At 47.7% G+C, this 23,782-nt stretch overlaps 1 protein-coding gene across 3 annotated transcripts in view; it reads right to left on the bottom strand.

Moving 5' to 3' along the window:
* The window catches only part of LOC108545925 (uncharacterized), a 43,223-nt gene that overhangs the window by 10,625 nt on the left and 8,816 nt on the right, over positions 1-23,782 (bottom strand). For 2 of the 3 annotated variants that reach the window (XR_001890109.1, XM_017897755.1), the window contains exons 1-3: positions 13,479-13,486; positions 10,203-10,343; positions 2,899-3,084 (exon numbers count right to left, since the gene is read on the bottom strand). Coding sequence is in view for 2 of the 3 variants with exons in the window: in XM_017897755.1 (XP_017753244.1) it covers positions 2,899-3,084; positions 10,203-10,315 (299 nt within the window). In the remaining variant the exon portion in view is untranslated. The other variant, XM_017897756.1, reaches the window with a different exon arrangement.

The raw sequence follows: 23,782 nt of genomic DNA, 5'->3' as shown, positions 1-23,782 counted from the left end.
GCTCACGGTATGCAACTGACGTGTCGTAGGTAATACGCGGAACATTGTGTTACGTAAAACACGGGTAACAAAAATCGCTCTCCTGGCAGAGTGTGCGTAGATCGGAAAACGTGAAACGATTGTATTATTTTACGCTATTGTCGCTGTCAGGGGACTCGATAAATCAACGAATACAGTATTTGCGCGGTTGCAGCAGGGTTTCTCAACCTACTCTCTGCTCCATGACCCCCTTTTGCCTACGTTTTTCGCGCAAAAACACGCGTAGATACTTGGATCGCTTTCTCGCTTATTTCCATAAGTCGATTTATACATCATTTCGGGGAGGCGTATCGAGAGAGCGATCTTGAGGAACACGTAGCCTTGTCAAGAATCGTAGAGGACCTTTCATCGCGTTAGTCTCACCGATCTGTGACGCATATCTATTTACTGCCTATACAGATAAGGACAATCAAAGTGCATGTTGAAAGCAGAGAAATACACACAGGGCGATTCGATGAAGTGTAACAAGCTGTATGTTCTGGTTAAAATTGGAAGCAAACGTTAGAGAAGGATGAGAGATTTCTAAGGTAAATATTTTTCCGCAGGTGGACGCGTAGAGGTCACGCGAAGGTCACTGGCATTCTTTCAAATGTCAACCATGTTGTTTTCTACAGATATCGAATCCCCTTGTTCCACGCGAATCGTAGGCGTGACACGGACGAAAGAACAGAGTTCGCGGATTTACCCTTTACGATCGAGCTTCAGGGTTAGGTTAGGTTAGGTTAGGTTCCACTTCCGATCATCGCGCGGAAAATCTGAAATCTTCGTCGACGAATCGTTTTCCAGAATGTTCGAGAAATGCAGAATCTCGTTTAGAAACACTTGTTGCGACGAGGCGACCGGTGCAACAGCAATCGTCGAATGGATCGAAGTCAAGGCACCGTCTTACGAACTTCGTAATGCCGTCGTAACTTTTCATACACCTATTAAAGCATGCAGGCGACTCGCGTAAGAGGGTCGCGTTATTTAAAGACGACGGACGTTGTATCATCCCAACAGAGCATATGCGCGATGTACACCTTCGTTACCCACCGGGACAACGTACCCTGAGATCAGCCTGACCCGACCCCGACTCCGTTTTTCCTGCCTCGTTAAATCTCAGCACGGAAACATCTGGTTCACGCTCAATTCGTCGTAATGCAAACCTGCATTTTTTCCTTTCGATTCGGTGTTAATCGATTCGATGAATAGGCGGTTCGGATATCGATCCTGAGACTCTATCCCGATTTTTACCCCCATTTTCATTTTTCTCCCCGACCATCGCCCGCGCACCGCGCAAGGAATCCTTTTTATCGTGCAAACAGATACGCGACTAGTCTCCAGACGTGAAAATGTACACCGAACGAGTAAAACGATACGCTCGAGACGGATTACGACTTAAAAAGAAACGCAGTGAAAAGAGCGAGAGCGAGAGAGAGAGAGAGAGAGAGAGGAAAGGAGAGGACCAGTGGGTGGGAGATTGATCAGACGGCAAATGATTCATAAAACGATCGCGTCGCAGTAGAGAAGGCACGCGCGAATGCGTAACGGTTACTCGATTAACGATGTCTATACGCGGAGCTTCGTTCTGCGTGTGCATAACAGACGGGAAGAAAACGTAAATTGGTAGCATGGTACCGTTCGACAGAGAAAGACGGAGAAAAGCAGAGACCGAGGGGACGGCACGTCACTTCCGGTCCATTAAGAGCAACACGGGGGTCACTGCTGGTGTATGCAGGGAGCTAATTATAAGAAAGGTAGTGGCTCTCATCCCATCGCGTGCACCCACATTTTTTCGATAATTGTTCCACATGCTTTAACCCTTTCAGTCGTAATGACGAGTCCGGATCGTCGACGAGTTCCTCGTACCGTGCAAACGCCAGTTCGCACGAACAAAGTCTAATTTCACGCTAAACCTGTCGCAAACTCGACAATCGTTCTTAGACACTCGATTAAAAATTTTGCGATTTAAATCCTGTCCTTTTACAAAAGCTATAATAAATACATATTTATTTCAAATGGACTTACAGAAAGAAAAAACAATGACGTTTCGAAAACGGGTATCAAAAAAAGGAAAAAATGATGACTAACATGACGTATTGTACTTTTATCCTAATATCATACAGCACTGACGCGTTTCAACAGCGTCGAGTAAAGTACTGTATACACTTGTTACTTTTAAAACATTTCTAGGAAACTATATTTTAATAGGTTTCCTAGTCGCGTAAATTAGGATCGAACATAAAAACTGCCGCGTAAAATCCATAAAATCGAGGAAAGCGTACATTATCAATTTTCCAGTATCTTCGTTTATTCCATTTTCCTCGAGGTTCTCTTCATTTACCGATCGCTCGACCGATCGTGCTTCAGCGTTAACTCGTACGAGTTGCGAAAGCTTTGAAAGACTTTTCCGATGCGAAAATTTTCCGAATTAACCGGTTCGACGTTACAGAACAGAGGAAACGTTACAGAATAAAGGAAACAAAGGTAAACGAAGACGAAAGAAGAGCTTCGATGATATCTCTTTACGTACGTTACGCGTGTGGCTTATCTCGCTGTAAATATTTCTCTTGTTCGTGCAGATTTCATTCACACGGAACTTTCGGATATTTTTAACCTCCACTCCAGCAAAACGCACGAACGCGCGATTTTATTTCCGAGAAATCGCGAGTTTCACCGACTATCGTGGAAATCCTCGCGTGCTCTTCTAACCGGAGATAACGATCGCGTTAGCCGCGTGATGATGGAGGTAGCCGAATAACAGCAACGCGGCAGGGCAATCGATGATTCGTCGATGTAACCGAGAAGGTGCGATGCGTGAAAGCGAAGGAAACGAAGCGAAACGAAACGGAAGGCCAGAAAAAGAAAGACGAGGCTTACCTGATTTGCGTGTGATAGGCGGGAGCTGTGTGTTCGGTGTGCGTGGTCAGGAGTTCGGCCGGAACGGTGTCCATGTCGATCGGTTGAGTCCTCGATATCGCGATAGGCTGCACCTGAAATACGCCGGGCGTTGTCGGTGAAGGTTGTGGACCTAGCAACGACACGCGTACCATTTCCCTACCTTCGCTGTAAACAGAAAAATTGCGGAAACCATGAGAACCGAGCCAAAGCTTCAGCGTCTTACGTTCTAATCGCGTTATCTTACATTCCGGATGCTACTGGGATTATGAGTTTATAATTGTGAAATAAGAACGATACGTATAATTCTCTTACAAATTCTTTTATTATTCGAGAAAGTCTTTGAGCGTTTGATCTGTCTTTGGGTGTTTTTCTAGAGCGACTGATAGACTCGAGAGTATCAGGAGGGTACGTGACGCGTACCCCGTTAATTCCCTAAACACCCAATTTTTATCTGATGTTTATATAAACGTTAGTTCTCGGAATCTAGGTCTTATAAACTATTGATTCCCACCTTATATCCGAGATTGAGTTTCGTATATAACTAAACTTATCTCTTCAACGTTGATACGTTTTGGCACAAGTCTGGCTTCGAATCGAGGTGTTCCTATCAGAATCGGTTAGTTCTGTCGGTGAAAGAAGAAGACAGGAAGCGAGATAGGTCTAAATGGAAAGAATCGGTTAATCAAAGTGACTTGGGTTCGCATCAAAGAGAATTTCCTGGAGACTTTGATAGGGGCTATCTCGTGGTTCGTTAATATCGTCAGTGACACGGGAACACGATTAGCTAATGGTGATTTATCACGAATAACTTTCTTCTTCGATGACACTCTTATGCTAGCTGACTATTTCGTTCGACTCACGTGTTGCATGAATGGCATCGTGCCAAAGGGTATGCCGACACTTGCCAATTTGCGAGATTACTCGATAGCCGATATAATAAAACCGGAAATATTAAAATGTCATTAACTCCGATAGAAAATTGTTGCTTTCCATTCAGGTGCGTCGTAAATCGCGCTCCATCTCAGCGAGAAATTCGATCAAATACTGCGACGTCCTAGAATGAGGGCTTAAAATACAGCGACGAGGTGAAGCCAATTGCAGACGCTTTACCCCAAAAGACTATAACTTCTATAACGTGTATAAGACTGCCTGTCTTTGCAGGTACCAAACAGAGAGTGGTAATTGCGATCCTTAAAGCTCTCGCATAAGGTTGCATTTGATATATTAACCATTTGACTACGACAGACTTTGAAACGCACCGGTCCTATCACACGGGTAGGAATTCATTTACAATGTCCGCCGAGAACGGCAAAATTTTGGGTAAAGATGCGCCCTCCGTGTCAGAAAAGCAAACTGTATTGAGCGCTCATATGCGCCCTCCGTGTCACAAAAGCAAACTGTGTTGAGCGCTCATATGCGCCCTCCGTGTCACAAAAGCAAAATTTCTGAGCACGTATATGCGCCCACAATAGCCAAGGGGTTAAACAACTCTCTATCTATTTCTAAATTACCATACACGGGGTGTTTGCAAAATCGTGGTATAATCGGCAAGAAGGTGATTTCGAGAAAATCGAAATTGAAAATTCAGGGAAAAACACGCCCAGTTCACGTCCCAGTAATTGGTCGATCAAAAATTCGCCGGGAACAAAAATGGCGGCGTTTGCAACATCCTTTGGTCGCTAAAACAAATCAGGTACCGAAACTCGCGGCTCATTCGTTAAAATTATATCCTATACTGACTGATATTCTTTATGAAACCCAATGAAACTACCCATCTAATTATCTCAAAAACGAAGCCCCATATGAAAATTTTATTTATTCCACATTTTCGACTCGGTCTTACGCGAGGAATCACCTCCTCGTCGATTGCATCGCGATTTCGCGAACACCCCGTATGCATACTCGAGTTCCCTGTATTATAATAAACGTTTATCCGCTTGCAACGAAGCAGTGTTACAAAGTGTAGCTAAAAAGCAACGTATTCCTCGAACGCGTATAGGCCAGGTCCTCGTTTCGCCGAGAACGAAATTACCCATGGATTATTTCGTTTCCTGGAGAGAGAAAAAATAAACGCGTGTAAAATAGCAGGGTGCGACCTTGCAGAGGCGGTAAAACGAAGAATTTGCCTCGGGACAGATCGTCACCCCATTCGTTCAATGGCTGTTCGCCACCACCCTGTGGCGCAAACGGTGACCCTCTCACTTTTCAAGGGGCACCCCTACGGATTGCGGAGAAAGTGTTTAATCGATACTTTTCGGCGAGGAAACCTCGTACAATGGACAAATTCGCGTATCGTGCCGTCTCCGATCGTACTACCCAACTAACGACTCTCGTTTCCTCATTCTTCGCGTCGTTATTAATTAACCGGTTTTATACAAAACTGGGCACCGTTTATTTATCGATAGAGGATTTAACGGAACGGAAGATAGCCAGGTCGACTGTTGCTCGCGGTGAGTAACGGAAGAGGAAAGAAAGGCTGGAAAAATAGGATAAATTATTAATCGCGAGATAAACGCGGTTAAAAATACTTTAATCAGTGCAGGCTATTTGGAAAAAAGTAATCGCAGGTACGGATTTTATCAGGCGCTCACGATCCGACAACTACTCGCGCACTGATACGCGTTTCGTATCGGTGCGTGGTTAATCGCGTGTGCAGTTACGCCTGCACACGTTCCACCGGCATAAACGTCGATCAACGAATCTGTTGGTTTTAATCGAGGAGATAAAGCCGGGGGAAAATAGGACGTGCCTCGAGTATTATGCGTTACGCGAGAAGGACGAGCGATTTTATTATCGAAACCACGATAACGCGAATATCGAAATGCTTAATGTTATTGTGGTTACCGACCAACTACTGACCAACCTCTAGCGTTACGCCAGCGAGTCGCAATAGGCACGAAAAACCGACCTGTTACCGAGCATCGCGAGTCATCCGCTTACGCAATCCGCGCATTCTTCCACGTCGACTTTCGTGCAAGTGAAAAGAAGAAAAAAAGGGGTGGACGGGAAAGGAGAGAATAAAAAATGGAGGAAAAGGAAAAGGAGAGAAGAGAGTTTCACGCAAGGGGAACGAAAGAAACCGAAAGGACGGAGAAGCAAAGCCGGGCTGCTCTGGCTCGGAACCGGTTTTACCATGCCACGGTCACGCGACTTTTCATCCCGATGCAGCCGGTTACGAAGAAATCGATCTTGCGACGATAATGCACGAGTGTTACGCGCGTTCGACGAGAGAAATCGACCTACGTACACTCGCGTACGTGCACGCTATCGAACAGTAACGACGAGGAACAGAGAAAACGCGGGGAACGTGTGTTTACGATTATTTCAACGAGTGCGTCTCGGAATATACTTTGGTCTCTCTTTTCTCTCGACACCCACGTTCTCCACGTTTGCTACGGTAGCACGCGGTCTGACGTCATCGTGCAGTTAAACACCTACCACGCGATTTAAAGGTTAGACCTTGAGTTCGCGATATCATTCCGATGGTACTCGGTAGGCCGAAACGTTTCTCGCATTTGCCCTGCACGCCACCGAGTATCCTTCCGTCTCAGAATTTATTTCCCTTCCTCGATCGTCGTGTTACCAATAATCTGTGTTAATAATCTCTAGTTAGGACGATTTAATTGCAGCCCCGCTCGCTCCTTCGCCGCGAGCAGCGCCAACGGCGTTACCGCGAACTAGCGCGACGCGCGTGCGACGTAATTCGAGCGCCGCTTCGAATCGAAGATACAAACGTAGTAGACTAACGAATGGATTACAGGGCGGTAGGAAGAATCCGAGTGTGTGCTTAATAAAATTTTAACCCAGTTTCGCAGACGAGGCTTCTTCGTCGAAAAGATACTCGAGAGTAATGGCATCGATCATTTTACGAGCAAAGGGGCGGATGGTCGATAGATACGTGGGCGCCGCTGCGTCTATAACCCCGCGAGGTCGACTTCTCTATACCCGTTCCAAATGAGAACGGTCAGTGATATCGAGGGAAATCTACGTTTGCAGAAAATGGAACGCGAACTAGACGCGTAAATTTGCCAAGGAGACGCGAGAAATGTCGCGATAAAAATCGGATTTCTCTGCGGAATAAGCTCAGAGAACCATGTCAATAGCTGGACAGAGGCGAGCGAGGCAAGGTTTAATGGTGATTAGCTCCGTAAATATTCTCGATTCGTCACGCAGCATGAATTATCGGCTTCGATCGAGATTCCTTCGTGTTTTCCATTTTGGAACAGTCCTGCCGCGTATTTTTAACTCCTCGCACTCGCCGGAATTTATATAACGACATATAGCGTATGCGATCGGTTGCGCGACAAGAGAGTGTACGAACGGTTAAACGGCACTGTCGGAAGAGTGCGTGTGACGCGACGCCGACTCCCACATGCGCCGCTTCAATTTGTATTCATAACTGGGAGGAATTTATCGTTGGAAACCGGCTTCGTTCGTCCCGACACGCGCCTACTTTGCGCTTAAATTTCCCAACGATCGTGAATAGGAAAGCACGGACGTCGCGCCAACTATTTAATCCGCTAAAGGAACGGATACGCTCGAAATCACGATTTCCCGACGCAAACTCGGCGATACGTATTAGATATGTCAGTCACGCATGACCGACTAGCGTTAAGCTTCGATATAGCGCTTAAATTTATTTGCTGCAAAAGTATGCGAGCGAGCGAGCGAACGAACGAACGAACGAACGAGCGCACAAACATTCGATTGTTCTACGGCTTCGAAACGAATAATTTTCATATTACCCAAACGTGTGATGAAATCTGACTTTTACAGCGACCGCAGAGCTCTCTGTATCGAGTCTGCCCGGCCGGTGAAATCAGGAATATAAAAAATTAAATTTCGTCATTGGGTTCGGTTAATTTTCGATGATGAGTCATTTACCGAATTGGCGAATGTACACGTGTACGATAGGTAGGTAAGAAATAGATGCGTTAGAAAAAAAAGAAACGTAGCCAAGATAGATAACGTCATTATCTGAGCGAGTTGAAGATTCGACCGTATTTTCAATTGGCGATAACGGCACGAGAACGTTTCGCTCCGCGATGCTCGATTTCTTTCACGGACTCGAATCGTTTTTCAACGTCGAGTGCGAGTGTGTAATTTTTCACGCCAGGTAATAAAATTAAATCTCTGGACGAGTGTGCGAAAACGTCGGAAAAAGGACGGCATAAATTTTATATTTAATCCGCATGAATGAGTCACGTTTCACCGTTAGTTCTAATCGAACATATCGGCACGTTAGGGAAAGGGGGTTAGAGTTCTCGTGTAAGATGGACGTGAAGAGCAAAGTACTAGGTTAACGCGAAAACGTTACCTGCTCAAGTGGAGGTATATACCGGTTTAACAAAAGGAAAATCCAAAGGTTCGGAAGAAAGGGTCCGTAGTGTGTCAAGATGGCTCGTCGCCATGGTAACTAGCCAGAGAGTACTCGGTCTCTTTTACATTTTCTCCCCCGGTAACTACCGTGTCTCTCCCGTCTCCGCCTTCCCCTTTTATTACATTAGTTCGTCCAGTTTATAGGCTTTTCACGGAGAATCGATTGTAGGATACGCACGATCATCGGCGACGCGTAAAACTCGAAGTGCGCGAGAAACGCGATAGCGCACGCGACTAATCTTCGTCGTTGCGCTTAAAATAGTTGGAAACGAAGGGACGATGGAAAGAAAGCTACAGAGCCGGCTTTTTCTCGATACGATCGCGTTCGAACGAGTCTCCCCCATCGAAATCGTTACGCCGAATCGTCGTGCTTTGTTCAGCGAACGAGGCGAACTCTCGTTTCTATTTACCAACGGATAGGGTAAGAAGAGAAACATACCTGACAGATGAGAATCCGTCAGCTTCCCGTGGCCGTGGCTCGGGAACAATGACGAGAAGCTCCTGTAAATACTCCTGGCATGCAAGTTCTTTCCCCTAGACTTCGATCAGGCTCAACCGGTATCACTCGATGACGCTAAACACTCGCGAAAATGCACAAAGCTGTCGACCGATGCCCGGGCACGACACGAACTAAACTTCGGCTCTCCGGGAAACGAAGCTCGTACGCGACGCGAAATCGATCGTAAATCCTCGGCACCACGCCTGCGTTTATGGGCTTCCCTTGCTCCACCTTGTCTCGCTTAACACTGCGAGCGGCGCAAGCCGACATCGTGTCGAAGAACCGCGACGGTGCTACGCTCTCTCGGCGCTTTTGCGAAACGCGCAATTATTCGACGCATAACCACGGTCGTTGTGTTAGTTCGAAAGCGATCGAATATCTCAGTTGATTCATTTTTTCCTTTTCTTCCTCTCGATTAAGTCTGTTTCTAAGGTTATTTCGATAACATCGGTTTTCAAACGTCTTTCCCATTAATTTTAAAACGTTACATCGATATATCGCGCTGCTGATACTCGTTCGACGTTAAACGGGATAACGTTAAACGGGATAACGTTAAACGGGATAACGTTAAACGCAATGCTGTTTTATCTACATAGTTGTCCGAATAAATTTATGCTACATAACAAGATATATATGCATGGGTATAAATTGGTGTTTGTCGATGTGCAAATTCTAAGGATGACATCATGTCTTATCCTGAGGCAGAGTATATTTTAAAGCTTCGAGAATGATGTCAATATCGTTACCTTTTACGACAATGTACTACTTTTTACTTGCAGGATTCCTCATCGTACAAACACGCGAAAAATCTCTGGCCGTAATCCTCGATTAGTTAATCGACATGTACGTTCTGTTACAGGGCACACAAGATGGCGCGGAATACCCTATGGGAAAACATTTATTCGCATTAGAGCGAAATTCAATTTCAAACGAGATAGTAACGCTGTCGAAAACTGGCATTAAGCATTCCGTGCGTGTGCTCCGTCGTTTAACCGGATCAAACGCGATAATGATCGTACTGAGCGATAAGTAGAAGTCTATTAGGAAGACCGCGCGTGGGCGGAGGTGTCTAAATTGCCGAACTACAACTCTGGTAACGTTTTAACTCCATCATCGATGAAACGCAGTCTCGAAGAACGATTTAAAATGATCCTGTAAGATTCCAGCAAGGACATGTCAGCCTTCATCGTTCATTCCATATTCATGCTGCGACGTTCGTTACGTTCAATAGACACTGCACGTTTATTGTAGGTTCCGACAGGAAAAAAGGGAAATATCAGAGAATCCCATAGCTGCAGTTAACGATTCTGTACCAGTGTCGGATGACATGACACACAACAGCGCACACGTACAGGTGTACGCGCGTAAAATGGGAAACGAAGAGTGTGTAACAGTATTTACTTACTCGGTATCAGGTACAGATGCGATTATAGAGGGTATGCGTCCGTTGTGGTCCATAAAACGATTGATCTCCGGTTCTTCCTGAACAGGTGTCTCGTATACCAAAGTTTCCACCATCGATCCTTTGCTCGAACCGAAGGAAACTCTAAAAGCGAAAGGTAAATTGTCAGTCAATTTTGTTACCTTTTATTTCTACCGAACAACTCGTCGAGTTAAAGAGCATTTGGATGTTCGTCTCAGGCGTTACGTTACCTTTGTACAGATAGCCGAACGAATAACCGGGAAACGAAGCCAAATATGAACGAGATAAAATAGCGAAGGAAGAACTGTCGTCGTAAAAAGTATCATTAGCTGTGTGGAAAGCCGAAAAAAAATATAGTTCCCGTAAACCTCAATTTCCTATCGCGTGACAGTACTCGGAGCAAGTGAATCGGACACTCGGTAACCGCAGGAGCGGGCGGTCCGATATCAAAATCGAAATCCCGCGATCATGCGATCGAATTACAGAGATCAAGAGCGGTCGAGATTAAAAATACGAGTGTCTATCTTATACGATGTGCAAAATACGGTAGCATCGAAGTCTGAAAAAGTCACGAGAGGGCGCAATTAGTATTTATCTTCGATAAATAAGCCGGACTAACCTCAAATAACCTTCGAGATAATTTTCAACGGCACGATTATAAGAGACGGAGAAAGAATTAACGGAAGAGAAGAAATTCGTGAGTTATCGTGTCTCTGGATTGCCAATTGCGTGCTCTGATTTCCTCTTTTTCTTATAGAACGAGGTTCTGATCCAGGCTGGAATGGTTGCTAGCACAGTGCTGCCACGCGGCGGCAACCTTGCGCAACGAGCTTGTGCTCGAGAGGGTAACGCAGAGATAGAACATAAAGATACGTAGAATCACATGGCTGTAACATTCTGCAAATGCTATCTGGCCACTAACGCACGTAGATTCTTTCTACTCGTATGTACTCTATCTGTGTCACCATCCCGAATTGTTCTCGATGACGTAACTATGACTCGCGATCCACCCACTCGCCGCTTTCTTACTCTCTTACTTTCTTACTCAGAAAAATTAAACCATCAATTTCGTCGCGTTACGTAACGTAATACACTTACGATTCTTTTTACGAGTTTGCGAAATTTCTTTCTCTTCTTCTCTCTTTACATCTCGTACCTTTTTTCCTTTTTTATCCTTTTTTCTTGGAGGGAGAGGAGGGGAGGGACGCATGAATTCGTCCTCGGAGCAACCTTCGGATAAATTTAATGACATTACGGTTCTACTGAGAGAAAAGGATCGGTTTGTATTAAAAATACTGGATAGTTTCATTATAAACAGGGAACAATGTTTGGCAGAAAAGAGCATCTCTCCTTTAATGTTCCGCCATTGCGTGATGCTCGAATTTAAACGAAACTTCTTAGACGATTACGTTATCCTTCTGTCATCGAATTCGCGTTCGCACTCTTTTCAAATATAAATATCCAGTCTGTACTACGTTAATTTTTGAACAGCCATGACTTTGCGAGGAGAAAACGTACGGTAACGTTTGTGGGCTCGATATAAAGGGCAAAGTGCGAACTTTCACGTCCCTAGATTGAATTTCTATTTAGATGTTTTCATAGTAGAAGATGGAAATAGATTTTCATTTTAAAAAAATTGTAAAAATTCCAACGTCGGCAGTTTGCTTGAGAAATTTTTTTCGGGGCCCAAACTATCAAGGATCGAACCACCGAAGTGTCCAGTTCTCAGGAACCCCATAAAAGGTAGCGTGCGATTTTTCCTTCCCAAGTGATTTCACTTTGAACGAAGAGTACGATATCGACACGATAGTAACTAAAAGAGTTCATACGATAGAATATATGTGGGATACAGTTCTATTCACACATATCGATCATAACGAGTAAAAACAAGCGAAATGCGACGTACGTTAACTCCCATGGGGTTTTTAAAAGCTAAAGGCTCGAGAGGTTTGACTCGTGGTAGCTTGTACCCTGGAAAAAATTTGTCAAGCAAATTACCAGCAATTTGAACTTTCGCAATTTTCTAAATGGAAAACTCTCTTTGTCTCTCGCTGTAAAAACAATTAAGTAGAAATTCAATATAGGGACGCGAAAGTACACGCTTTGCCCTTTACATTGACTCCACCAATGTTACCGCACGATTTCTGTCCGCAAAGTTACAGCAGTTCAAAAATTGACGCAGTGTAGACTCGTCTCTGCCCCGCATTGTATTTTAGAAATTAAAAAAAAAAAAAAAAAAAAAAAAAAGAAAAAAAAACCCGATGATAGAATAAATATTTTGCAAATAAAGGAAATAGCTAGTAAATTTATACACGGAAGGAAGGAATACCGCAGTGCTCCTGAACTCGCGATGCCTCTAGAAGGGTATAAGCTGTGCGCGTATTAGGATTTGTTCAAACACGGTCCATGAGACGTGGAATGACCGTGACCTACCCAACATGTAAATGTCACGGGAGCTTGAGCGAGATGTGCCGTAAAAGACGGCTTATAAACCGGTATGGTATCGCATCCTCGGCTACCATCGAGGCTCTCCCCGCGTTTGTTTCGCCAAGTGTTATTCAATTCGTATCGCGAATTTCATTATATCCCGTTTTCACACACGCGTTATCGATTGTCCGTGACAATGCGCGCGAGCTATAGAAGCCGAGCTATGATTCAGCGGCGAAATAAGAAGACGATACAATGGTATCTGCGTGTTTTTTTAAACCGACAGATAATTTTAACTCGAGCAAGGCTTCCAAACGTTCCACCTTGACAATGAACGACCCGCTCCGATTTCCTTCTCCCGCTCTATGCCGAGAACGCCGTCGAAGCAGAGCTCGCGTAAACGTTCCGACCATTCCGCTTTCACGCGAGCGCGCCTCGCGTCTCTGCCAGCTGGATTTTTCGTCGGGTTTCCACCGATATCCGGAAGCGGACTACTCACACGCGGTGAAGCGGAATCGCGTCGCGACGGAGTAAAAATAGCAGCGATAGGCGGCGCGAGGTTGTCTATTATCGCGGACGATAGCGCGGTGGATAACTCGTGGCGAACGATATCGGGCGTTCAAGGTTAGGTAAGTAAGAGACGACCGCGAATTATCGAAAACGGCAGAGATTTGGGTGGAGCGCGAAACGGTGAAGCTAGGTTAACACCGCAAAGAAGGTTAAAGACCGAGCGAACCAATTTAGAAAGGTGGTCTCGCACGACCCTTGAACTCTCTCTCTACTTTGACTCGCATCTCTAGCCACACGTATAGCCGTAGGGTCTGCGCTTACCTTTTCAGACTAGTCTTCCGATCGCTGCCGACCGTGCTGGCGTCGCTATTTATGCTGTACAGGCTGTCATCTTTGGTCACCTTGGCGGTGTGCAGAGTGGACTTCTTCACCACGGTGCCATTGTGCTTCGGGCTCTCGGCCGACACCCCGTGATGCTGTTGCTGCTCGTCCTGCCTGTTCTGCTGATCGCCGTCCTCGTGTTCCTCGATTTTCGTCGAGACGATCATGATGCTTCTGCTCGAGTCGACGTACTTCTTCGGGGAAACGGTGATCACTTTGCCTGCAGGTTTGCTCGCTATCGGCGGACGTTCTCTCGGGCTCTTCTGCAACTTACTAGCGCGATAGTTGCCCTGATTCGAGTCTCCGGGTGGCGGTTTGTCCTCGGTCGGTAGCATGTACGACAACATTGTCCTTCCTCCGTTCACCTGTACGAAAAAAGCCAAGCGATTCTCGTAGCGGAAAAGGGAAACAGTGGTAATTGCTAGGGCACATCGCTGGGGCAACGGAGTAACACGAGCGCAGAAATCGATGCGCTTTGGATTGCTCGCGTATCCTTATGCCCGCCTCGCGTCCGGTGCCGAGCCGAGCCGAGCAGGAAAGAGGTTGCGCTTGAATTACCAATTGGAACTAATTACACCATCAGCCGTGAGTTAGTGTCCGTTAACGCTTCAACGATCTCTATGAAACGCTTTCTTTTCTCTAACGGATCGACATCGGTGGTATAACTGTACAAACGGTGCGATACTATACGAACGCGTCCGTTGCTGTATCGTCGGTCAGCAACGGGTCGAAATTTTCTGACGTGTACACCGTGGAAAAAGGCGGAACGAACGGTTCTTCGAAATCCATCCGGGGATTAGGACTTTTTTCACGTCCACGGCAAGAACGGTTTGGAACAAGTTCAAGCGGTTCTTCAACGTTCGGATTTTAAAGGGGAGAGAAAGGTATGGTTCAAACGGGGAAAGAAAAGAGAGGATCTCGGGAACCGTGACGGGAATCCAAGACGTTAGATCACGCTTGACCACATTGGATCCCGTTCACGCTCAAAGGATGCGGTGAGGAAGGATATCGTGACTCACCGATTGTCTCTTGTCACTTTAGATTTCCGTATCGTGTATCTCCGCGATCATCTCTCGCGAGTTCGCCTATGAATCGATTCGACGTAATAAAAGTAACGAGTCCGAACCGAGATTCTCCATCGACCTTTACCGCCTTTCGTCTCCTCCGCTTCGCGTTGCAGGACATTGCGAGACTTGGCAGGACATGGCGGGACTTGGTTAGGAAGCACGAATAGCACGCGATCGAATCAACAGTCCCTGCACCGTTCTTCCGCCATCGGGTTGCGAGAAAAATACAAAGGTAGTAGACGCGCGTGAAAGGAGGAAGAATCGGAAAAGCGAACGAACGCGGAAGAAAGGCAAAGGCACGCTTGTTGTGGTCTAGCACGACGCAAAACCTACGATGACCCTACGGGTTACAGGAGGAATGGCGGCCACGGACCAAACTCTCTTTGCTCCTCGGCTTCGTTCAAACTCCGCTCGCGCCCCCTTTCGTTCTTCCATTACGTCAGCATGCAATAGGCTCTGGTCTATATCGGACCGGGCGCCGGCGCTTTTTTCCTATATATCGACTGGCTGTTCCGCCAGGCCGAATCACGCGCAGCTTGCAAATCGTGTGCACCGTTTCATCTTTGCTCGCCGTTTCGCGATGCCACCGTCGGCCGCGTACTTTTCGGCCAATGCGACCGGCTGATACGCCAACGAGAACTCTGGTCTTCTGATTTTTCGTCGTTGAAGTCCTGTTTCCATTCGTACGGTCGGGAAAATAAATGCACGGCTAAAATCAATATCAAAGGCTTTTGTTCGGGCGGAGCCTATCGTCCGGGTAATCCTCGCGGACGAAGATCGCGAATCGGGGGTTAATTAACGGGAAAAATGCGAGCGTACACTCGGATCAGGATGTTCCAGAATTAGATGAGGGAATTTGCTGGACGGAGGGATAAAAAGAAATACATCGAGTACCATTTCATCGTTGGAATACTTACGCCGGTACCAAGGAGCTTTCGAGACGGTGATTTTCGGAAGGCTCGCGTGCCGGACTGGCATTTGGGCTACCTGCAACACAAACGCGATATTCCGTGTCAGAGTATCACCTAGAATTTCGTCGCGAGGCCTATTTCGAGTGTCGAAGCTCGCGGTATTTTAACGCGAATGGCATGCATTCCGACGTGTCCGCGGAGCCACTCGGGCTGGAATCCGGAGTACAGGAAAGAGGATATATCGCGGAAAGGATGTCGAGGTTCGGCTTATGGTATGGCGATTCTAAAAATGCCATTAGACGCGGCGCGCGGGGATTCTCCTTCCGCAGACCAGGTTCAACCCTGGCCGTTGAGTACGGCTCTTTTTCAACCGGCTGTGCGTCAGCAGGCGTGGCACGGGACGTAGCAGAGGAAGCGATCTCGCTGGTTGAATAGGCACCTGTTTTCGCAGACAGGTGACACAAACACGTAGAACGCGGCCTGTATGCAAACGCGTGAGAACCTCGGGATAGACCGAGGGCAATGACTCCTAGAACAGCGCGGGTGCGCCGACAGACGAATGTCGACATCGAATAGAACCTTCCTCGCGGCCGACGTCTTGAAAAAAGTACCTTCGACCGTCTGCCACAGCCCTCCCGCTCGAGATTTCCAACGCCACGAACCTGTCTACTCCACGGACAAACCCTCCAGAGAAAGCTACTATTTCGCCATGCGTTTTTCCGCTCGCGCATCCTCCCTTTTAGCCTTCGTTCCTCGCGTCGGATAACCTTTGTTTCGTCACGAGTATACAGCGTTGATTCATGCGATTTTTAATACCTTCTTTTTTCTCTTTTCGCTTCCTAAGTTATCAGCGTGATACGCGATAAGTACAGGCGAACAATGCAACGCGAGAATAGACGGAGTAGATAGAGTAGATAAGTTAGAAATTCGAATCATGATCGAGGATTTTTCTGAGGCGCGGAAAAAGTCCCTTGACGATTTATCGGTAAATCGTTATTAACGAAATGCCACGTGTCTTTAAATCGAATATTCCGACCATCCAGGCAAACTAAGCTCATTCTGTCTGAATTTTAACTGAAACTTCTGACGCAATTTACTCTGGCCTATGAGCCATTTTTTTCTTTTTCAAAGGACATTCTCGATTACGCGTCTGAAAATCGGACATTTTATTCGTTCTATCGCATCCCATAGTCGATACGTCGATAATGAAAAAGAAAGCCGAACAAACGTTAACAATCGCTTGCTGCAAGCACAGCGCAAACGCAATTACTGGCCCGTAATTGCACTTTTATCGCGGGATTGGTCGCGCGTCGTGCGTCGCGATCACGGTGCATGACGATTCAATGTAGTTCGGTGCATCGAGGCACTAAATTGATAAATTTGCATGACCCGCTATTCGCGGACACCGTCGTTTTACGACGCACCGACGATTACAATCACGCTCTCCTTCCGAGCTACGTACGACGATCGGACGCGATTCGTCTCGTCACAGCGAACGTCCGCTTTCATCGCAGGCTAAACGATTTAATTGCCGTAAACTGGCGAACCAATGTTGCCCAAGTAAAAGGCAATTTGCTTTTGTTCCCTGCGACAACGGAAAATTATCATCGTCTGCCTCGTGGTCGTGTCCGACCTCGCTTTCGCGAAAGCACGGAAGGCTGTCCCCTCCTCCGATACGTCCTTCCATTTGCTTCCTCGCTCTAGCCATACTTAACCCAACTAACTATTAACCGAGAACGATGATTTAACTCGTCATTGAAAAATGCCTCTTCAACGCGCGTGACGATTCAATTCGTCACGGTTAGTCGATGGTTCGTTATTCATCGACGCCGTTATAGTCGATATCTTTACACATTTTTTCGCCCGAGTTTATTCTCGTCGAAAGAAATTAACGCTGTAATTGCTCGTTTCGTCTGCAGCATCGGAAGTGCTGACATAGTTGGCATTTATCGCGAATAATTCAGCGCGTACGGAGCGTGCTTTTGGTAAACCAAGTCTGCGAGTTAATGGGGCCGAAGCAAAGACACAAAAATATGAAACTCCGCGTGTAGGAATCGATGCTAGGATTCGCGTACGATATCGTTCCTCGCGCTAGCCCGAACCATCGATTACGAATCGCATTAGCATATAACATTTGCTTCGCGCTCGGGCACGGACACGCGATGCTTACGTAATTGCGAAACTTGGACGAAATTGTCGTAAACAGGGGTCTCTTTGCTTGTTAGCAGACGTTTCAGACATCTCTCGCATCCGCGTTATTTATAAGCTCGTCGAAAGCCGTGTATACGACCGTCTCGTTAACCGCGGATGGTCGTCGAATCCGAGGTTCCACTCACGATTGCCGGCTCGTAATTAGGATGATCGGCCATGCGAGAAATTCGCGACGGTCCTAGAATCGGTGATCCGTGCCAGCATCGGAATCAATCGGCGAAACTTCAGCCGTAAATATACGGGCAAACACGGGTACATGCCGGGGAAAGTATCGCGATAGTTTCCCGCGAAACGAATAAATAGGCAAGCGTGACGATACGTTTAGCGTTTACTTTAATTGCATTAAAATACACGCGTTGAAGTCACTGAGCATGAAAGCTCCTACGTCGTTTGCTACTCTTCGACGCCTCCCTTTGCTCCATTAAACGATCATGCCTGGGCGATAAAAAGCGATCGAAAAATGTTTATTTCCGGCCACGAACTTCTAACGTTACATCGTACGAGATTTCCGGTACCGTGACTTCCTGCCTCTAACAGTTCCGCACCTCCGCAACTTGGAAGACGCTCGCGAGGCAGCGAGCGGGAAAAATAAAAGTCGATACCATTGTGTATATATATATATATATATATATATATATGTATAAAGCTGCTCATGCTTATTTATTAGCCCTGGAAACTTGCCGATGGGAAAAATAAGCGCGGGGGAAACTTTGAACTTACGCTTCTCGATTGGAAGATGCAGAAGGATCGTTGGTCCCCCCGGTTTAAATCCGTGGTTTTGCCGCGTCTTCGTCGTTAAGTTTCGCGTTTCGAATGATTCGGTTAGGGATAAATTGCACGGGAGTAGCAGTCCCTCGACGCGTACAGTCCCAGTACGTTAAGCACGGGCTTGTCGACAACGCGGACGCGAAATAAATGATTCTCACGACTTGTGGGAACTTTGTACATCCGACGCGATTCACTCGCCGTAAATTCAAAACCTCGCCTCTGAAGATCTCCCGCTCCCTCTCGAGTCGACGATAAATTTCCAGCTCTCCTCTTCTTCCCTTTTGTTCCTCCGCGAAATTACACCCCCTTCGTTCCTCCATCTCGCTGCCCCGATCTTCGCCTTTCCACCTTTCTCTCTCTTCTTCCCTCGCCCTCAGCCAACTTATTCCATCGCCATTGTTGTTCCACTCCACTTATCGCTATTATCGTCGCGATTACTTTTAATACGATTCAATCGCTGTCGCTGTCCTCGTCTATCGATGGCTATTCGAGATGCCGCATTTTCCAACAACCGAACACCTCCTCTCTCTCGACGGCCCGGTCGCTCCGGGTGTAGTATCGAAGTGTGCATCTCGGCGAGGATGGTCGAGCGAAAAAGGGAAGCAGGCTCCAGCCTAGGCTTGTCACGACGATCCGGATCGTGATGGTGAAAAGAGGGAAAGGTAACGGAACTCGACCGGTAACATCCGTCCACGCGTGTTGCTTTTAATGGCGTATATACGCGGTGATCACGGCCTAGGAATAGAGGAGGACGAATGTGCCAACCGTGCTGGTCAATAAACCGGGGAGCAGGTCGGCCGAGCACGCGGCAAGTTCGTACCTTGGACAGAGGAGCACGTAATAATCGGTTAAAATTTCCGTCCGTCACTCTCCTGCTGCTCCTTTTTCCTCTTCCTCTTTCCTGGCTGATCGCTCGACCGGCCGAGCCGAGCCGAGCCGAGTGTCTCTCCTCGCCTTCCTTTTTTTCATGCTCGACGCGTCTCTGTCACGGATATTAACGTAACTGTAGTACCGAGCGAACCGTAATACGAGCACGTTTCTTCTCGTATGCGTAAGAATCCTCGGGTACGCGCTAAGTCGCCAGGATTACGGATGCCGCGTATCTCTTTGCGAACGCCACTCACGTCTACGTTCTGGATGCCCGTGCACGCCTGTGTTTACCTACATTCTACGTGGCCACACGTACGCCGCTCTACGTACGCAGGTATACGCGTTGTCTCTCCGCACGACAGTTCATTCTGGACACAGGCCGGAGAAACGAGTCCTCGGATAATTAGATATCCGATATCGTTCTCCGTGGTCGACTCGCTCGATTTTTTCTTCTCGCCCTAAGCACCCGAGAGATCGGTCGCGTCTGCGTTCGCCTCTGCGTTTCAGCTTTCTTTCCGCCGTCTTTCGAATACACGCGAACCTGGAGAAAACGCTGCGACTTTTTCTCTCTTTCCTCAGACGAGTACCTCCGCGAGCAAACTTCTTCACCGATACCGTGTTCCATCGATTACCCGCGGAATCCCTCCAAAGTGCTTTTCACCGGGCACACCGAGTCGCAGATCGCGTTTGTGCTCGCTCCACGTGCGAGTTTTTATCATTACGTCCCCTGTCGCGTATATATATAACTATCGATCGCTGTACCCGCTCAGATGCTTATTAATTATTTCGATACACGAGTTTGTCGATATATAGGATACCCGCGTCACGAGGAATTGCACGGTATCCTCCGTTTCGTTCAACGTTCTCGCGTATAAAAATACACGCCTCCGCGCGTATATTTGATCGCTTCCCACGTGTATGCTTTACAAGCGTAACACGCGGGTTGCATCCTATTTGGATAATGCAGGCTAAGGTAAACCTCTCGAGTCTAACCAGACGATCTATCGTCGTGAAAACAAGGCTGCTTCGCCAACTAGTAGTCTTTGCGCTAGAGGATGCCGCGAGGCGTCTATCGATGGCGTCTCTCGCGAGCATTTTTCCACCGGCGGGATTAGCCGATTTAATCCCGGAAGATTCCGTAAACGTAGCATTTAAGCGCACTTTTGTCGCCAGACGCACACAGAAGCGCGACCCTCGCGCCATTCAGACAGCCATGGACCCTTCGCTCTCCCTTGTAGCGAATAAGAGGGAAAACGATCGCTAATGTACACAGAGAGCGATTCGTTAAGGGATACAACGGAGGCCGCGGAGCGACTCGGCGCGTCGCGACGCGGTGGGACGCGATTTTCGTTTAATTTCGTGCTCCTGCCAAGCGGAGCACAGTTCTCCGCGTTTACGTTGAATTACCCAGCGAACAACGGAGGGTTATACCTCGAGCAAGACTTGGACGTGCAGGGGCACGCCCTTCCACCTAACGAGAAACAAACGATCCGGCTAAATCGATCGTAGCGATGAAAAATCGACGATCCACGTCTGGCAGGCGCCCTGAGAGCAATGGCACCGTTTGATCCAACGTCGCGTCGAACGTTTCATTCTCGCGAAACGAGAAAGTAATTAAATCGAAGCGAGAGGTGCCGAGGTAAATCCTTGCGAAATCCCGGCTGCCTCCCGTGGGGTCCAGAATGATTCAGCTTATCTTAAACTCGATTTAGTCGGCTAATCAAGGTCTTACCGCGTTATTACGTAATTCCGGGATTTCGCGATATCATCCGTGCTACACGTCCAACAGCGCGATTTCGTAATGTCAACATCCTGGTCAATGTCTCACGCTGGTCGCTCGTTTGCCGCACGACTGCGAGTTTCAGCATCGAGCTTGGCATTAATCTTCCCGTGCCGAGTTGCCGAGCAATTGCGAAATATCCGTGCAGACCGTCTACACGGCGCACTGTACCGTGTCGCGAGGTCGACCTGTACGGATGAACCCGTACGGGTTCTGGCAGCTGGTTGGGTGCCAGCAAACGTCTATGCTTTCCGACGTTGTCCGCTGGCATTATAACCAGGAAGATGCGCGCGCCCGACCAGAGACGTCGCCTCTCTTTCTCGCTCTTATCTTATCGTGAAAATCCACTCGAACCTCGTTACCTCGACCCTTGTCACAACCCTTCCGGCTCATTTCGATTCCTTCGCCGGAGTTTCCATTAGGATCAACGATCGCGTACCGTCCTTACACCGTGTATACCTGTGTACGCTTATACTATATCTGTCCGACTAGACGAGCTAGAAGAAGATAAACAAAAAGTCCAGGTGATCTCAGAGACGAATTTGTAGCAAGATCTCCGCGAGCGAGTACGGTAGAGAGCTCGGAAGGTACCAGTCGACCGTGATTGGCAACCGATCGGTAAGTTGTCCTAGTCCCATACTCGCGTACAAACGGGTACGAATTTCCTTAATTGGTCAGACGCTTTCTACCATTGACTGGATACGCGTAGGCAACGCGCGGCAAAGAAAACGAACGACGCGCATCGAAGAGAAACACTTTTACCCGTGGTCTGATCCCGATTTACTTCTTTTCATTTCTACATATTTAAAGGTAGTAAAATTGTACGTCGACCCTGTCCTGCTCACGCGTCGATCACGTGAACGGTTCCTTATCTTCAGCCGTGTCTCGTTGAACGAAGTATAGGTGTATATATATATAACTACAAGTAACACGTGTACCGGCCCGGCCGCCATTTTTTCCCTAGTCCGATAGGGACTCGAAAGAATGGCGCGCTAACGCGACTTTCGACTCTCCCGTTCAAGCAGATAACGAACGGGCAAAACGTTTCACGCGTGCCTCGCATTCGCCAAGCGTTTTTCCACGAGCAAGAAGCGGAACAAGAAGGGCCAGGTGCAAAAGAGGGCATGCAAATTGCGATTATACTCGTCGTACCCACCGCGGCAGCGTAATGACGCGTGCACGCGACATTCTAACTGACCCTCGTTCGCGTAATCGACCCCCCTGGACCCTTTTTTCCCACGCCACGGCAACCGAGCCAACGTGGCGTTTCGTCTCGTCCATTCGAATGCACCGTTTCTCCCTCTCGTTTTCCTACCTTTCTACTTCCCTCGATCCTCCACTCGTGCACGCGAGAGGTCGCGTCAGAGATTTATTTCGGACAAAGACGCGACTCTTCGATCTATTCATCTCTTACGAGCGATGCATCGCGAAACATTCGCGACATATTCGCGACACATTCGCGACACTCCTGAAATACCGTCATCCGGTGAAAGAAAATTACCGGATAAAATACGCGCAATGAAATTCGAATGGAAACGTTTGAGGTTAGAAACGGGGAAACTCGGAGGTAACCAGGGGAGTATCATGGACGCCGATTTCATCTCTTACGAGCGATGCATCGCGAAACATTCGCGACATATTCGCGACACATTCGCGACACCCCTGAAATACCGTCATCCGGTGAAAGAAAATTACCGGATAAAATACGCGCAACGAAATTCGAATGGAAACGTTTGAGGTTAGAAACGGGGAAACTCGGAGGTAACCAGGGGAGCTATTGCGCGTTTCAATGTGTCCTAAACGCGACGAGATGCCACTGCATGCGCGAGACCTCACTTACCGGCGGACATCCGAGGACTAGTCGCGTCATTCGACCAGAGTCTGCGAACGAGTACAGCGAATGACCGTGTACTTGTACGTGGCGCACGCCTTGGTCGTTCTACGCGTTTGTTTCACCCGTCGCATACCTCTCTCGGAATTCGAGAGCACACGTTGGTACAGACGCGACAGACGACCGAAATTCTCGAGCGTAGAGGACCGATTTCACGCCGGTTTCGAGACGACTAGTCTCTTCGAGGCTAGATAAAAGTAGAGCGTCTCGAACAGCCGGATAATTCGGAATGCGAACGAAGCGAGTTAGGTTAGGTAGGGCTCGTCGAATGTCCCCGGCGGAGCGTAGGCGCGTAAAGTCAACCGTCGGAATTGAACGGGTCAAGTTGCAACGATGCGCCACGCGGCGCTGTAATCCAATAAACTCATTGTCAGCTGCCGCGAACCTCGCTACGAGCGAAAACCCACTTTCTTATTCGATTAGAGACGCCTCCCATTTGAATCTGCGAACCCCTTTTCTTCCGACCCGTCGGAGCAATGTCATTCTCCGATGTTAAATCTCGAATGACTATCGGTACGCGTAGAATAGGACGACACGAGCAACGGTCGCGCGCAAGTCGACGCGAGCGACATCTGGAAACTCCGACCATCATCGAAACGATTAATTAATCGAAGAAGGACGTGCGTGGAATACGGACGCTTCGCAACGGCGATGTTATGAACGCGGCGCGTGGTGCTCGATCATTCAGCCCGACAAACCGAGACGTATTCGACGTATCGTGTTCTGTGTCCCATAACAGCTGTCGT

Source organism: Eufriesea mexicana, unplaced genomic scaffold, assembly GCF_001483705.2.
Source record: "Eufriesea mexicana isolate 0111107269 unplaced genomic scaffold, ASM148370v2 scaffold572, whole genome shotgun sequence".
NCBI classification, from domain to species: Eukaryota; Metazoa; Arthropoda; class Insecta; order Hymenoptera; family Apidae; genus Eufriesea; species Eufriesea mexicana.
This window is presented reverse-complemented; position numbering and strand designations above follow the sequence as displayed.